The following is a 16693-nucleotide window of genomic DNA, read 5'->3' on the forward strand; positions in this document are numbered from 1 at the left end:
CACTGCGCCACCATGACAGTCCAATAGAAATGTAGTTTCTTGAATATAATATTAAATGTTGGGTTCATATATGGTAAATAATGTTCATTTGGTGTGTGAAAAAACTAGTGACTTGAGAGTTGGCAGTATATTAGAATTGGTGACTGCTTATATAATATAGTTGTTTCTGAATAACAGATAAAAATCTGTCCACATAAGCATAGCAGTGGCACAAAGGTATGTGAATTCAAGACTGTGTTCAGATTAGATATGCACTGAATATTCGCTCAGTTATGATGATGAAAACAGAAACTGCAGCCAGCATGTGCTTTCTTGAAGCTGCCAGTCTCCAGTGTGTCTATAGGTTCTGTTCCTTTGCACTTCAGTATGACTGTACTTAATTTAGGATTGGGGTTATTAATTGAAGTCAAAGAGAAAATAATATTGATAAATTCATATAAAAATTAATAGTACTGCATGAGATACAATAAAGATAAATCACTATCATGCTATTTTTATACTATTAAGAGGTGTTTTTCTTTTAATACATAAGTTAAATATTTTTAAAAACAACAAAAATATAACTATTTTATCTTTGGAATTTTTTTTTTTTTTTTTTTTTTTTGCAAAGATAAATAAATAATAATTGCCTATTTACCAACTACCCAATTATAGTTCAACTGGTATGACTGCAGGGCACTTTAAGCTACATTTTCACTTAACCTTTTTTTCTTTCCTTTTCTCACTCTTGAATCTGCAGGACTCCAGGGCTTACTTTCACTTGCTCAACCAGATTGCACCTAAAGGTCAGAAGGATGGTGAAAGTCGTATTGACATTGACATGTCAGGCTTTACCGTAAGTTCATATTCAAATTACACAATCATGCATCTGATGAAGTTTTGACTCCTTGCCACTGTCGCCTTTGTCTTGCTTGGTTAGCGTAGGGGGCGCCAACCAAGCAAATGTTTTAATAGACCTGCATAAACTGTTTTTCTACTTGTCTTATATTCTAAATATGTCCCAAAAATTTAAATATTGAGTCTCCTTGACTGTTTTATAAGCCTCAACAAAACGCAAATCTGTAGTCTTACTTATAGAATTGAAATAATGGTGTACTGAACTCTTGTTCTAATTTACAGTTGGGAGATCAGTTCTAAACATAACAAAAAAATTATTATTAGAGTTGCAATTGTGTACTGTGACTACATTACTATTAGATAGCACCATGGATAAAATTAAGTTCAGAGTGTGACTATGTCTATGGTTGGTATCACAAACAGGGATGTGTTTCCGAAAACCATCATTAGCCAACTAAGGTCGCAAGTTTCGTCATTACAAACATAGTTAATTAATTTTGACGTTTCCAAAATTCATAGTTCCACTGAACATTCGCAAACTAAGTTGTAAACTTGTTCACTTGCAACTACACCTCTGGAGCTGTAGTTAGAAACATAGTTCCTGGCTGTGTTCTATTCCCAGTTATCCCCCATGCCCTATTTGTTAAGAACATTCAGACATTTAAACTTATGATTTTTAAAAAAGCATTAAAGTAATCTTTCTTAGGTGTAATTTGCTTTTAAAGTATTTTAACTTAGCAATCTTCATGTTCACAATTGTGCTCCCGTCGCATTGCACTTTGAAAACATTTATGTAATTTTGAACACAGCTCAGCGGAATTTGTTACATCTCCAAAACTAGTATATTTTTTTGCAGTCATTGCTCCAAAGCTTGTGAAAACAAAAAAACATAGCAAACTTTAATGGTTTTATTTTAGAGGTAGGTTATTTATTAAGAAATGTAGGCTACTGTTTATGACATGGCCTGTTAGATAGAACATTTCTGCAGTGGTTTGCATGTGTCAAAATGTAACACTAGATTTTTCAAAAAATAAGAAATAAATAAACAATATCTTTCTTAATAATTAAAAATAATAATAATAATAATTAGGGATGTAACGGTATTGTAAATACCGTCATACCGCAATATTAATTTTTTCGATATTACCGTAGTCGCATGACTCGGTAAAACTATAGGTCTTCTGAGAAAATTTGCTCAGGCGAATGACGCGAACGGGAGGTACCAGAAACTACAATTCCCATCAGCCCATGCTTGGCCATAATCCCTTGCGGTCTGTTGTCGCTACAGATCCAGTAATGCGGAAATGGAGTGTACTGCTAGAAGCGGGGATCAAAAAGAGCTGGAAAACCCTAAAGCGGGTGTTGTCGCCGCGCGCGTACTGAATAGCGGTGTTGTTGCGCGAGTTCTTATCAGCTGTGTTGTTGCGCGCGTACTGAATATCGGTGTTGTCGCGCGAGTTCTTATCAGCTGTGTTGTCGCGCGCGTACTGTAAAGCGGGGACGGAGGGTATGTCGCGTCGCGGGGGCACTTTTGAACATTTTGGAAGAGAACTTTCTATCCAAGACTAAAAAGGGCATGTGCACTGCACAGGTTGAGCCCTGTGTGTGCACGTGCCTGCAAGTTGGGGAATACGTCCCCCAATACGATAATAATCAGTCATGGGGACTGCAGAAACACAGCACACTGTTCAGATTGATGCAGACATGAGATCTCTATCTCACTCATGGTTTGTCTTCTCAATTGGGGGAAAGACAATGCACAACGTTACCCACTGCTGTCAACCTGGGCCAAGTCATATCTCTCTTGTCCCAGAAACCTCAGTCCCAAATGAGGGTTTTTTTCTGTTGCAGGGGACATTGTAAATACCCAGAGATACCAGCTTTTACCAGATTATATTTATATGATAATTTTCCTTTTAACCCATTTCTATCTAAGTGAGTGATTAAATGTTGAATGTGATGAGTTTTCAACACTACTAAGTTGAAACCAAGCGGCAACCTCCCGCTCTCCCTCAGGAAGCCAATACGGAAGTAACTAAAACTGCAATTCATCCGAAATTCCGCTAGTCCTGGCCGCTCCTGGCTCCAAAACAGAGCAAATTTCAATTGAGCCCACTGTTAGAATGGCCAACTTTACAGCAGAAAAAAAGGTGTTTACAGCCTGGTACAAAAAAAGATTTTGGTTAATACAGCTAATATTACCCTTCATGACAACTGTGAGGGGGGTGAATTTTTTTATAACTCATCCGTTTCCTTTATATTAAGTTATATTAAGTTTGCATAATTAAGGGCGTTGCCACTTGAGTGACAGTTAGGTCTCGCTGGTCGCCGTCACGTCACCTCTGCAGATTAGCGACTGAACTCGGCATATTTATCGTATTTCTGTGTTGTTTTATGTGGCTTTACACAGTCAACTGCCTTTTGGACTTGTTTCCTACAATTATTAGATGGCATGGCATGCTGAGGGCACTTAATTGTGCTCACAAACCATTCACGTGGCCTCTGTTTCCCATGTGAGTAAAGTTATATACTTATATACCATCTCTATACATGTATTTGTTTTATTTAAGATCATTTATCGTTTATATTTATATTTAGAGCTGTAATGCACTCCAGAATCTGTCAGATTGATTAGCTGTAGGCTCTAGATCAGTCATCTGAAGCGTTGTCGTGCAGTGTTATGCTGGATTTCATCAATAGTCTTACAGTAACTAACACAGACTGTATCTGAAGTGTTTGGAAGTAATTTGCGTTTTCCTCCTGTTGAAAAACGTCATAAGAACAATGTTTAGTGGCTCAGTGTATTACAGCAGTGTTTTTAAAAGTCTAAACACTTTATTGATATAGTGTACAACCAAGCACAAGTGGTCAGAATACAAACGAGTCACAAGTGATAAAGTATTAAGCGTTCTCCCAAAGTAAAGTGTGTCTGAACCAGGTCCAAGCTAAATGCTAGCAGGTGTCTGTAGCGCCGCTCACTCTCCGCCTCTTTGCCCTTATTTGGTATCCCGCCGTGGGTGTGATGACACGTGACCAAAATGGCGACGGTTGGCCGCGCCTACTTGTGGCTTCTTTTGCGCTCTTCAGAAACCTATGGGTGACGTCACGGATACTACGTCCATATATTTTACAGTCTATGGTTGAAACTTAATTTTTTTACATGGTTTAATATTTTTTTGTTATTAAAATTGAAGTTCCTGTTTCAAAGCTTACAGATAGATGACTAATTTGTATGTCATTGACACTTTTGGCACTTTTTTGGAGTATTTTCATGAGTTTTGTTTTTTTCCTGTAAATGATTCAATAAATACCGTACCGTGACATTCATACCGAGGTATTACCGTACCGTGAAATTCTGATACCGTTACATCCCTAATAATAATCCTTATCATAGTCATCATTATTATCAGGGCCAGCCAGTGGCATAGGCAGTATAGGCCAATGCTAAGGGCCCTGTACATCTAGGGGGGGCGCCAGAAATGAGCGTTGGTTTTGTTTAATAAGTTGGTTTTGTTTTCGGTATTCCTGACACGTTCAGTGATAGACGGCAATAACTTTTTTTTTTTGGCTCTGTCCTGCGTGTTTTATTTTAAACACAACTAATTTTCTCTTTAATGAGCACAAACAGTTACTATAGTCGAATGCTTCATTATAGATCTGTGCATTTTTACATTAACACCTCTGTTATCAAGCAAAACACGATGAGAGATTCATTTGCTGCTCTTCACTAAATAACTATAGTAACTTTAATCAATATGCAAATACAATTAAAAGTGAAGTAGATTTTATAGCTTTATTTAATTTCTGTATAGGCCATAGATTTTAATAGACTAAACCTTTTATTTGTCAATATTTTCTAATGTTTGCTATGTATTCTATAATTTGAAGCTATTTGTTGTCCCATATTTTTTTACATCCATCGTTGGACAGATTGCTAATCAATAAATAGCTATAGTGCTATCTGATAGTTTTGACGTCAGCTAATGTTATGGAAAGACATAGATGTTATGGAAAATAGTAATAGTAATGTAACTACCCTCATCATTCCTTCCTTATGCAAATGCTTAAATATTAATATCTATCTCAGCATTAATCTATAAAGATGTCTATTCAGCATTAATGTTAATTGCATTGGCATATTTATCTGACGTTTTCCCAGCTTATAGTAGTTGATCAAAAATCTATTTAGTTTCTTATGTCTATACAGTGGAATTTACTGTGATTTGAGGGGGCGCCACCTAAAATCTTGCCTAGGGTGCCAAATTGCTTAGGGTCGGGCCTGATTATTATTAATAAAGTAGGATTTTTTTATTTTCTTTTAAATAAGAAATTTTTTAATAAATCGCCTCATTATTTATTTATTTATATATATATATATATATATATATATATATATATATATATATATATATATATATATATATATATGTGATAGGCAAGGCAAGTTTATTTATATAACACATTTCATCCACAGCATCAATTCAAAGTGCTTTACATTAACAAGAATAAAAGAGACACGTGTAAGAAATAAAAAACAAATATTAAGAACTATAAAAATAAGAATAAAAAATAGTTAAAACAGATAAAAAAAGTGTTAAAATAGGTTACAAGATAATGAAAAAGAAAAGAAAAACATAATAGTGTGATATGTCGGACGCAGCACAGTGATCATTCAGTAAAGGCACAGCTAAACAGATTCCAGCAGCGAGAGGTGTAGTTGCTGAAAACTGATTCACCCTGCTTTGACAGAACTCTTGGAACTTCTAGTTTAAATGATCTTAAGATCTGAGTGATCTGTTGGGTTTGTATGCAGTCAGCATATCTGTAATGTATTGAGGTCCTAGGCCATTCAGTGATTTAAAGACAAGTTATAATACTTTAAAATCTATTCCGAATGTAACTGGGAGCCAGTGTAAAGACCAGAGGACAGGTGTGATGTGCTCTGATTTCCTGGTTCTGGTCAGAATCCTGGCCACAGCGTTCTGGATGAGCTGAAACTGTCTGACTGTCTTTTTGGGAAGACCAGTGAGGAGGCTGTTACAGTAATCCACCCTGCTGCTGATAAAAGCATGAGCAAGTTTCTCTAAGTCTTCACTGGAAACAAAGCATCTAATTCTTGCAATGTTTTTGAGATGATAGTATGCTGATATACTAACTGCTTTGACATGACTAATAAAAATTTAGATCTGACTCCAGGGTCGCACCAAGATTCTTAAACTTATTTTTTGTTGTTTGACACTTAGTGCCATGGTACGCATTCACCTTGAGAACCTCATCTCTGTTCCCAAGCGCAATGACTTCAGTTTTCTCTTTGTTTAACTGAAGAAAGTTTTGGCACATAAAATTGTTAAATTCATCAATGCATTGGCAGAGGGCGTCAATGGGGCTGTAGCCATTAGGCAGTAAGGCTAAGTAGATCTGAGTGTCATCAGCATAGCTGTGGTAGAAGATTTGATTCTTTCTCATTATTTGGCTCAGAGGTAGCATATAAAGGTAGAACAGGAGAGGTGCCAGAATCGAGTCTTGTGGGACTCCACATGTCATGGGTGTCCACCTTGACCTATGGTTACCTATACTGACATAGTAACCTCTCCCTTCAAGGTAAGATCTGAACCATTTGAGGACCGTCCCAGATAGCCCAACCCAGATTTCCAACCTATCCAGAAGTATGCTGTGATCGACAGTGTCAAATGCAGCACTGAGATCCAGCAGTACCAGCACTGATAATTTGCCTGAATCTGTATTTAGGTGTATATCGTTGGTTATCTTTATAAGGGCGCTCTCTGTACTGTGATGTGCTTTGAAACCAGATTTAAAATTGTCTAAAAACCCCTTGAAGTTTAAGAACATGTTATCCAGGTGTCTCTTCTTCAAGAGGGGTTTAACAACTGCAGTTTTAAGTGAGTTTGGAAAAATCCCAGAGAGAAGTAAAGCATTTACCACTTTTAGAATATCCATTTCTAAATAATTAAACGCTATTTTGAAGAATGATGTGGGGAACGTGTCAAGACTGCAGGTTGATATTTTTATAATTTGCACGATCTCTTCTAAGATTTTACGATTAATTGCCATGAAATCAGACATAATATCTGATTTCTTAAGTTGTGTTTGACGTCAACACAACTTGGCTGATTGGATGAGCTGATTGCCTTTCTAATATTATTGATATTATCAGTAAAGAAATGAGCAAACTCATTACATTTGCTTTTAGAGAGTAGCTCACTGGGAATCCGACTAGGGGGGTTTATGAATCTATCGTTGCAAAGAGTGTACAAGCATTATTTACGTTGCTGTTTTTAAGGCTTGAAAAGAAAGTCTGCCTAGCAGTGTTTAGTTCCATATTTAAAGCATGAAGACTGTCTTTAAAGATATTATAATGGACTACTAGTTTCGTCTTTTTTCACATACGCTCAGCTTTTCTTGTCTTTTCATTATTTGGACTGCTATTAAGCCTCTCCAGGAGGCTCTCTCTTTGCCAGTTCTTTTCCTGACTTTAACAGGAGCAATGTCATCTATGACATTCTTAACTTTAGAGTCAAACAAATCAAGGAAAGAATCAACAGAGTCTGCAGATATAATTGTTGCTAGCGATATGCCTTCATAATCTGCTCACTAGTGTTCCCCTTCGGTTGGGGAACTTCAGTGCCATAGAGTGGATTGATTGAAATCCACGAAATGGGAGGATTCGGTTCAGAAGCCGCTTGTCTGAAAGAGTATTGAATGGGCCAATGAAAGCAATGAATTGGCAGCGTAAGCTTGCACAGGTGTACTTCATTGCCAATTATCCCAGCATATAAGCACACCTGGAGCGAGCAAACGCCATCCTTTTCGCTTCAGAGACTTTCTGATCGAGTTGATGAGGGTTCCTCCTGCTGTGACCAGCGATTCTGAGCGAACGAGAGCATTCTCCCGGTCCAGAGTGTGTACACGCAGCGGCAGACGGTCGAGCTGGGTTTCCTCCTTGCCTGGCGTTCTTTGGGTCCGGTCCTCCAGAGCGGTGCGTATAAAGTTGCAAATTTCACAGAAAGAGCAACACAGTCGTGCAGCACGTCCTTTTCAGGACGGCGCTCCGACTGTGCGTTTCTGGATGCGGTGGTTTCCTGTCCTCGGATGATGGGCACGGGCACTGCGTTACATGTCTGGGGGGTCCAGCATGTTAATGATGGTCCAGATGGTTTATCCCCCAGCTCACGCGGTCTTGAAAAGCACTTTTTTCTGCTCATGCTGCGTGTCCCTCCACCCTCACCACTCTTGACGGTGGAACAGCCAGGGGGTATGTGGCGATTCCTCAGGTTGAGTGCGCGATGGCGGTCAATCTGCGCGGCGCCTATTCTTGGCGGGGTCCGCCTCGTCTCCTATCCAAAGCCTGTAAGTTATCTGCCTCCCTCGGAGCTAGAGCTTACATAGCTGCGGGCCAGGCTGCTTACGCCTTGCATGCGATAGCCACCTACCAGCGCTACCAAGCGCAGGCGCTGGCCGAGCTGCACGAGGGTGGGTCCAACCCAGGCTTACGAGCTTCGCACCACCGCCGACTTAGCTCTTCGGACTACTGAGTCCGCTGCGTGTGAGGACGGGGAGGACGATGTCCACATTAGTGATCCAGGAGCGCCACCCCTGGCTGATATGCGCGAAGTCGACAAAGTCCGCTTTCTTGACTTTCCCCATATCCCAAGCCATGTTCGGCGACACTGTCTGTGAATTCACCCAGGAATTCAAGGCGGTGAGAGAGTAGTTGATGGGTGATGTCTTATCGGCGGTCCGTAGCCCGCTCCACCCGCCGTGCCATTCATACCTGCTCCTCGCCGAAGGCGCCCGCCTACGAGAACTGCTCCGCCCCCGCACACGCCTCTGGCGAAGTGAGCGCGTCGGGCACCTCGGAAGCAGGCAGCCCCCCTGCCCAGAACGCCGCTAAGTCTGGCAACGGACCGCGAAGCGTCCCTGGGACAGGCCATCTGGAGAAGGGGGAACTTGCTCTTTCCCCGCTGGAGGGCGGGGCACCATTTCCAACGGCACTTTTTTACTGCCATGAAAACATTATGAAAGGGCACTTTTCCACTTCCCCAGATGTGACAGCCCGAAATCTGCCAGTCTCGGACTCTATGCTTTCTAGCTTGCAGATTCGGTGCATTTCGCCAGTGGCTCACGAGCGCTGGGAGGACGGTCTCCTTTCTCCCACCCCTCGAGCCTCCCCTCCGGAGCTCGGGTGCGGAGTGAGAGCAAATATCTCACCTCCAGCTTTTCCGTGGGACCCGCGCACTTTCCAGATCAGCACACCCACTCCGCGCTGCCCCACTGCTGGTACGTCAGCGATTGTAGCGATGAGTCCATTAGCGAGAGCTCTGCCTGCCTGGTTAGCGCGGGCCAGCTCTTCTCGGTGGCTCATACGCACTATCAGACTCGGCTATGCGATTCAGTTCGCGAAACGGCCCCCCAAGTCACGGGTGTGTACTCACCAGGGTCAGCCCCCTGTCCGCCCCTGTCTTACGAGAGGAGATTGCTGTCCTCCTGGCGAAGGATGCAATCGAGCCGCTCCCTCCAGCCGAGATGGAGAGCGGGTTTTACAGCCCACACTTCATCGTGCCCAAAAAGAGCGGTGGGCCACGGCCAATCCGAGATCTGCACGTTTTGAACCGCTGTCTACACAAGCTGCCGTTCAGAATGCTCACGCAGAAGCACATCCTCCGGTGCATTCCTCCTCTGGGTTGGTCTGCAGCATTAGACCTGATGGACGCGTATTTCCATGTCTCCACTCTTCCTCGCCACCGTCAGTTACTGCGGTAGCGTTTGAAAGTCGAGCTTGGCAATACAAAGCCCTCCCCTTCGGGCTCTCTCTGTCTCCGCGGGTCCTCACCAAGCCCGCGGAGGGTGCCTTAGCGCCCCTTCGGCTCGCGGGCATCTACATACTTAAATTCTTGACGAGTGGCTGATTTTTGCCCTCTCTCGGAGCAATTGATTATGCACAGAGACAAAGTGCTCCAGCACTTCCACCTGTTGGGGTTTCAGGTCAACCGAGAAAAGAGCAAACTCGCCCCCGTGCAGAGGATCTCTTCTCTCGGGCTGGAGCTGGACTCGGTCACCATGGCAGCGCGCCTCTCCGGAGAGCGCTTAGCTGATGGTGTACTGTCTGAGAGAGCTCGACAGTAAAATAGTGGTCCCACTGAAACTATTTCAGAGGCTCCTGGGGCATATGGCATCCGCAGCCGCTTCATGCCGCTCGGAGTAGTCTATATGAGACCACTTCAGCACTGGCTTCACGATCGAGTCCCCAGACACGCATGGCACGCGCGCGCGCACACCGAGTCTCTGTTACTGCGCTGTGTCGCCGCGCCCTCAGCCCTTGGAGCGACCCCTTGTTCCTACAGGCCTGGGTGTCTCTAGAACAGGCGTCCAGTCTTGTTGTCGTTTCAGCAGACGCTTCCAACATGGGCGGGGGGGCTGTGCGTTGCGGGCATGCGGCTGCGGACCTGTGGAAAGGTACCCAGTTGCATTGGCATATCGCCTGGAGCTGTTGGCAGTGTTCCTCGCTCTCCACCGTTTTTTTCCGGTGCTGGAGCGGCAACACGTGCTGGTCAGGACGGACAGTACGGCGGCGGTGACGTATATCAGCCGTATGGGGGGGTATGCGCTCTCGCCGCATGTCTCAGCTCGCCCGCCGTCTGCTCCTCTGGAGTCATCCGCGGCTGAAATCGCTGCACGCCATTCATATTCAGGCAAGCTCAACCGTGCAGCCGATGCGCTCTCACGGCAGCCTAACGTCCTGGAGAATGGAGACTCCACCCCGAGTCTGTTCAGCTGATATGGGCGCGATTCAGGGAAGCCCAGATCGATCTGTTGCTTCCCCCGGGATTGCTCATTGCCAGTTGTTCTTTCCCTGACCGAGTGCTCTCGGCACGGATGCACTGGCTTACAGCTGGCCTTGGGGCATGCGCAAATACGCGTTTCCCCCAGTGAGCCTGCTCGCGCAGTTACTGTGCAAGGTCAGGGAGGACAAGGAACAGGTTGCTGGTTGCGCCCCTCTGGCTCAACCGGACCTGGATGTCAGAGCTCTCCCTCACGATGGCCCTCCCCTGGCAGTCCCTTCGAGAGAGCACCTACTCTCTCAGGGACAGGGCACCATCTGGCACCCTCGCCGATCTTTGGAGGTCCTTAGACGCGAGGAAGACTTAGGTAACCTCCGATTGCTGTGGCTAATACCGTCACTCGGGCTAGAGCCCCCTCCCCGAGCGCGCCTATGCCCTGAAGTGGAGTCTATTCACTGAATGGTGTGTCTCTCGCAGAGAAGACCCCCGTAATTTGCCAGATCAGCGTTGTGCTTTCTTTACGACGAGAGAAGCTGGAGAGCAGGCTGTCGCCCTCCACACTCAAGGTTACGTGGCTGCCATCTCTGCTCTCATGACGCGGTGGCTGGCGGCACCGTGGGAACGCATAACCTCATCATCCAGTTCCTCAGGGGTGCTAAGCGAATTAATCCACCCCGCCCCCTCTCATGCCCTCTTAGCATCTCGCCCTCGCTACACAAGCCGCGTCAGATCCCTTCGATCCTCGACTCAGTATCTTTCTGTCCCTGAAGACAGCTCTGCTGGTCGCGTTGATATCGATTAGAGAGTCGGGGACCCGGAGGCATTTTTCGGTCAGTGACTCGTGCCTGTAATTGGGCTGGCTTTCTCTCACGTCCTGAGACCCCGCCCGCGATATGTGCCCAAGGTTCCTACCACTCCGTTTTAATACGAGGTAGTGAGTCTGCAAGCGCTGCCCTCGGAGGAGGCAGACCCAGCCCTTCTTTATTGTCCAGTTCGCGTTTTGCGTATTATCCGGACTGCACTCAGAGTTTAGATCATCTGAGCAGCTGAGCAGCAGTCTGTTATGGCGGTCGGCAGCAGGGAAGTGCCGTACCGAAATAAGTTCCCACTAGATTGTGGATGCCTTTCTTTCGCTATCAGAGCCGAGGTGAGCCGCGTCCCCCGAGAGTGCGTGCACACTCCACTCGGAGCTTCGCATCCTCTCGAGCGCGCGCACGCGGTGCCTCTCTAACAGACATCTGTAGAGCTGCGGGCTGGGTGACACCCAACACATTTGCAAGGTTTTACAATCTGCGAGTGGAGCCGGTTTCCTCAAGGGTATTAGGTAACCCTTGGTGATTGAGGAAACAATTCAGTAGGGTGTTGAAACACGCTTGCTGCGCCATTCTCCCTAACACGGAGGTACGTGCGCCTTTTTATCTGTCAGTAAAGTTCCCCGTCAGGTGAGCCCTGCAGATTCCTCCGTGGCCCCCAGGACTGACTCAGCGGAGGAGTCACTTGCTGGCCCACTACGTTGTAGGTCTGCCCGCTGGTCAGCCCGCGTTTTGGGTAAAGGTGCCTGCTATGCGTGATCCCCACTAGGCGATCCCATATGCCTATTCCGCCACGGTTAAGTTCCCCCCCCTGGGCGGACCCGTGTCTTCCCTCTCCACTAACCACTCTTTTGCTATGTGTACTCCCCCTTTTTAGGGCTAGTCCATATGTAATTCTGCCATCTATCCCCCCTTGGGTAACGAATGGCCTCCGCAGCGTCCTCCCTATCGGGATTGCACGCTTCCCAACGTACTGTCGTATTTTCCTAGAATTATCTAGATGCTCACGACTTCCCAAAAAATTTATCTAAATCCGTAAGACTTCTGTTGAAGTAGGATAAATTAGGGCCAGGGACACGTTGGAGGACCGCGCCTCCCATGATGTGGGTGCGTCACGCTTGCTTGACTATCCCCTCATCGGGGGCGTTGGTAAGGTGCAGTCATTATGGCGCTTTCCATACTTCTCCCATTTCGTGGATTTCAATCAATCCACTCTATGGCACTGAAGTTCCCCAACCGAAGGGGAACGTTCGAGGTTACAGAAGTAACCCTTCGTTCCCCGAGGAGGGGAATGGAAGTGCCATACTCCGTCGCCATAATGACTGTCCCTTAGCTTTTTGAAAGTCTCTTCAGCTTAAAAGGATGGCGTTTGCTCGCTCCAGGTGTGCTTATATGCTGGGATAATTGGCAATGAAGTACACCTGTGCAAGCTTACGCTGCCAATTCAATGCTTTCATTGGCCCGTTCAATACTCTTTCAGACAAGCGGCTTCTGAACCGAATCCTCCCATTTCGTGGATTTCAATCAATCCACTCTATGGCACTTCCGTTCCCCTCCTCGGGGAACGAAGGGTTACTTCTGTAACCTCGAACGTTCTCATTTATATATCTTTTTCTGACAGACAGATCTGTCTTTAATAGCTGGAGTGATCAATATATCAAAGAAAATACAGAAATGATCAGATCGATGAAATGTGTAAACCCTTAGTTATAAGTAGGTCAAGAGAGTGTTCACGATTGTGTGTGGGTCCTTAAACATGCTGAGTCAGATCGAAAGTATTAAAAACTGTCATCAGTTCTTTTACAGTATTGATTTCTGGATTATCAATGTGAATATTAAAATCCTCAGCAATACTAAAATAGTCAAATTCAGATGTTACTATTGATAATAGACAATTTTGGTTGCTAACTGGGGGCTTGCGGCAATGGAATATGAAAGTTTAGGTCACAGAAATCTTTTTTTGAGCTGTTCTGACTGTTCCTTCTGAATATCATTCTTCCACACACGGATGATAATCCTTTTTGCAGTCTTGTACTTCTTCAGATTTTTCTCAAGTTCTTTGTTTACATCAAAAACTGTTGCATGTGGAAAGCAGTATGTCATTGTAGCTTTGCTCCTAAAATTCCTGATTATAGAATCTAATACTACTAGTGTTCTTATCTCAGGTGCAATCGGAGTAGATTGCTGCTGTCTAGTCGGCCTTAAGCTTCTGTTCCTTGCAGAATTAGCTGCTGAGTCATGCAATGTCTGTCTGACTGCATTTGTGATTCTTCACCCATATTACTCAAAACTTCATATCTGTTCTAAAGCTGTATTTGAGTCCGACCTGTATTTGGGGTACCCCACGAGTACTCTTTGGCCTTGCACCTTGTTTTTGCCATTTGTTTTCATGCTCAATTTCAACAGTTTCATTTTGTTTTTCTGTTCTCAAAACTGTAGCTGGAATAGATTTATGGGACTCACTGGCTGTGTGCTGTGAGGGTCCACAAAGCGGTTCTGTGGAATCCGGCAGTTCTGCTCGAATCGCAAGTAACTTTGTTTCAAGAACTGCAATCTTTTGTAGAAGTTTGTGGCAGTTTGAGCAGCAGTGAGACTCTAAATTAATCCGATCCAGAGGCATTTTCACAGCCGTGTTTTCCCATCTCAGGAATGTAAGCAGCTGGGTAGCGGGAGGATTGTTTGGTCGATAATTCTGCTCTAGTTAGTAAAGCTATATTCCAGAAAGTTTGTAGATTCGATGTTGATCTTCAAGCTGTGTTGTTTGAGCACTGTGCTGATAGGCTCAAGTTAAAATTAGGTTATAAAATATAAAAGTCAGAGTGCAAAGAGTGGAGCAGTAGGCAAAGACCACCGAACAGTAGCAAAGCAGGAAGTAACTAATAAAATACGTGTTAGCTTTTGTAAGAGATTTTATGTTTTAGAATAGAATATGTAATATTCTCGATAATAATTGTAAAGGAAACATAGGCTCTAAATGTGTTGTTTACATATATTTCAGTTACAATTTATTTCTGTAAACAATATAATTTGCACCATGAATTTATGGGGTTCTTCTTTAAAAACGATGTGACCACCCAGTGTAGAGCATCATTATGGGCGTTTTACTTTATAACTAACACAGTTCAAATGATGGATCTGCGACAGAGAAACAACAGGTTTTGAAAAACACTCATCTCTACATCATTCTTTTCCCAAATGATGCATTGTACCTTGATGGTACAGCCGTGAGTTACGTCATTGTTTGGGAAACGCACCCCTGACTGAGTTAAGTTAAAAGAGTCTATCAAACCAGGAAACGGTTATTTGTTAATGAATTTGCAGTTTTACAAGGGTTTACATTGTTAATGCTGTGAAAGAATTATCGAGTTAAATATTGCAGAAATAAAAAGAAATATATACTACATACAATGCCGTCCATAATTATTGGCATCCATGGTTAAGATGTGTTATTTAGTTTCTAATATATCTTTTTTTAACAATATATAACCAAAATAAAAAACATTTTTCTTTTATAATATTTTGTATGTCACAATTGTCTACAGGTTTTGATAAAAAAAATTTCTGGCATTTCAAAGAGTGCATAATGCCTTGCACCCTAACAAGGTTCCCAGGGTCACTGGAAGAGAAACAGGCTCCACAGCATCACAGATCCATCATACTTGACAGTGGGCATGGGGTGCTTTTCTAATTACTCATCTTTTGTTTTACACAAGAGCGCCTGGTGTTTGTTGCTATTTTAAGTCTCATCTGACCACAGCACATGCTCCAGACATTTACATTTGTAATTGTTTGTGAGAAAAGGGCTTTTCCTTGTATCACTCATAAACAGCTTGTTGGCATGTAGCTAGCATCTGATGTTTTTTTATTTTTTTATGGTGACCCCCAGTTGCCATTTTTTAATGTAATTCTCTAAAAGTGAACTGTGGAGATTTAAAAAAAAAACTGTTACCATCATCCACATAATTGTGGCACTATATTGCAAAATATATTTGATATGCTGTAATACATTTTTTTCTTAATATTTACTATGTGTACGTACATGAAACATTAGGTCATAAATATTTACATGAAAGTTTTGGAAAAGTCATGATTTTGTTTTAGTAAACTTGTGTATGAACCCTGTTTGTATTTTCAGATTTAAACCTCAGTTGGATGCCTTCATTCACTGGGAGCTATATTACAGACTGCATGGAATGTAATTTTAAAAAACCCATAATAGGGGACTTTTTTCAAAATGTTTATAAAAGAGAAGTGTTGTTTTTTAGAGCTTTCAGATATGTATTCTTTTATTTGTAAAAGTTGGGCAAACTAAATTTGTCTAAATAGTTTACTAAATACCACAAAATGAAGCTTTCTCCTTTACCTTACTTCACCCATGCAGTCTCTCTTTATACTATTTATTCGATTTGGTTCTTATTTTACTCACTGACCCATACAACAGCAAAGGACAATGTTTTGCATCTTGAGGCTTAAGTAAATTTATTTGCACTGAAACCTATTTTTCAACAATTCATGTTTGTACTGCTGTGTGTGTGACAGGAGAAAGATGACCTGAAGAGAGCTGAGTGTATGCTGCTGCAAGCAGACAAGCTGGGGTGCAGACAGTTTGTCACGTCTACAGACGTCATGTCAGGCAACCCTAAACTCAACTTGGCCTTTGTGGCCAATCTCTTCAACAAGTACCCAGCACTGACAAAACCCGAAAATCAAGACATAAACTGGGGACTACTGGAGGGTGGGTATTTGTTCATGATTCTTGTTGATTTATTTGATGTTTTATTGTTGATGCAAGTAATTCAAGGAGAGGGGTCTTATTTTTTATTTTCATTTTCTAAGGTCTGAACACTGCTCCCTCTTGTGGTATAAACACAAAAAACAATTGATGTTTCATGTGCAGTCATAATTATGATCATGGTATTATTTATTATTTACAGGTGTTTTGAGTACATTTAAAGTCAAACAGAAAAAAATAGAAGTCTTGGTTCAACTCTCAGATTTAGTATAGTAATGGATATTTGGCAATGTATATGTGTTTGATTTTTTCAGCATATATCTACACATGCTACTGGTTTGATTATTGAAAATCAAGCATCAAGACCTGGGGCCTCATGTATCAACGTTTCATGTATCAAAGTTTTTGTGCATACCACTGATTTCATGATCACGTTTGGATTTACTAATGATGAAATTAAAGTGAGAATGTGAGTTGGTCCAGGCCAACTTCATGTCATGTGCATGGTTGGG

The 16693-nt window shown here is 43.0% G+C and overlaps 1 protein-coding gene across 1 annotated transcript in view; it reads left to right on the forward strand.

The window, feature by feature from the left end:
* Positions 1 to 16693, forward strand: part of pls3 (plastin 3 (T isoform)) — a 62111-nt gene that overhangs the window by 21797 nt on the left and 23621 nt on the right. Inside the window, 2 exon segments of the mRNA NM_001002326.1 lie at positions 740 to 835; positions 15989 to 16184. Coding sequence (NP_001002326.1) covers positions 740 to 835; positions 15989 to 16184 — 292 coding nt within the window.

The sequence above is a fragment of the Danio rerio genome, chromosome 14, assembly GCF_052040795.2.
Source record: "Danio rerio strain M-AB ecotype USA chromosome 14, GRCz13ab, whole genome shotgun sequence".
Taxonomy (NCBI): Eukaryota; Metazoa; Chordata; class Actinopteri; order Cypriniformes; family Danionidae; genus Danio; species Danio rerio.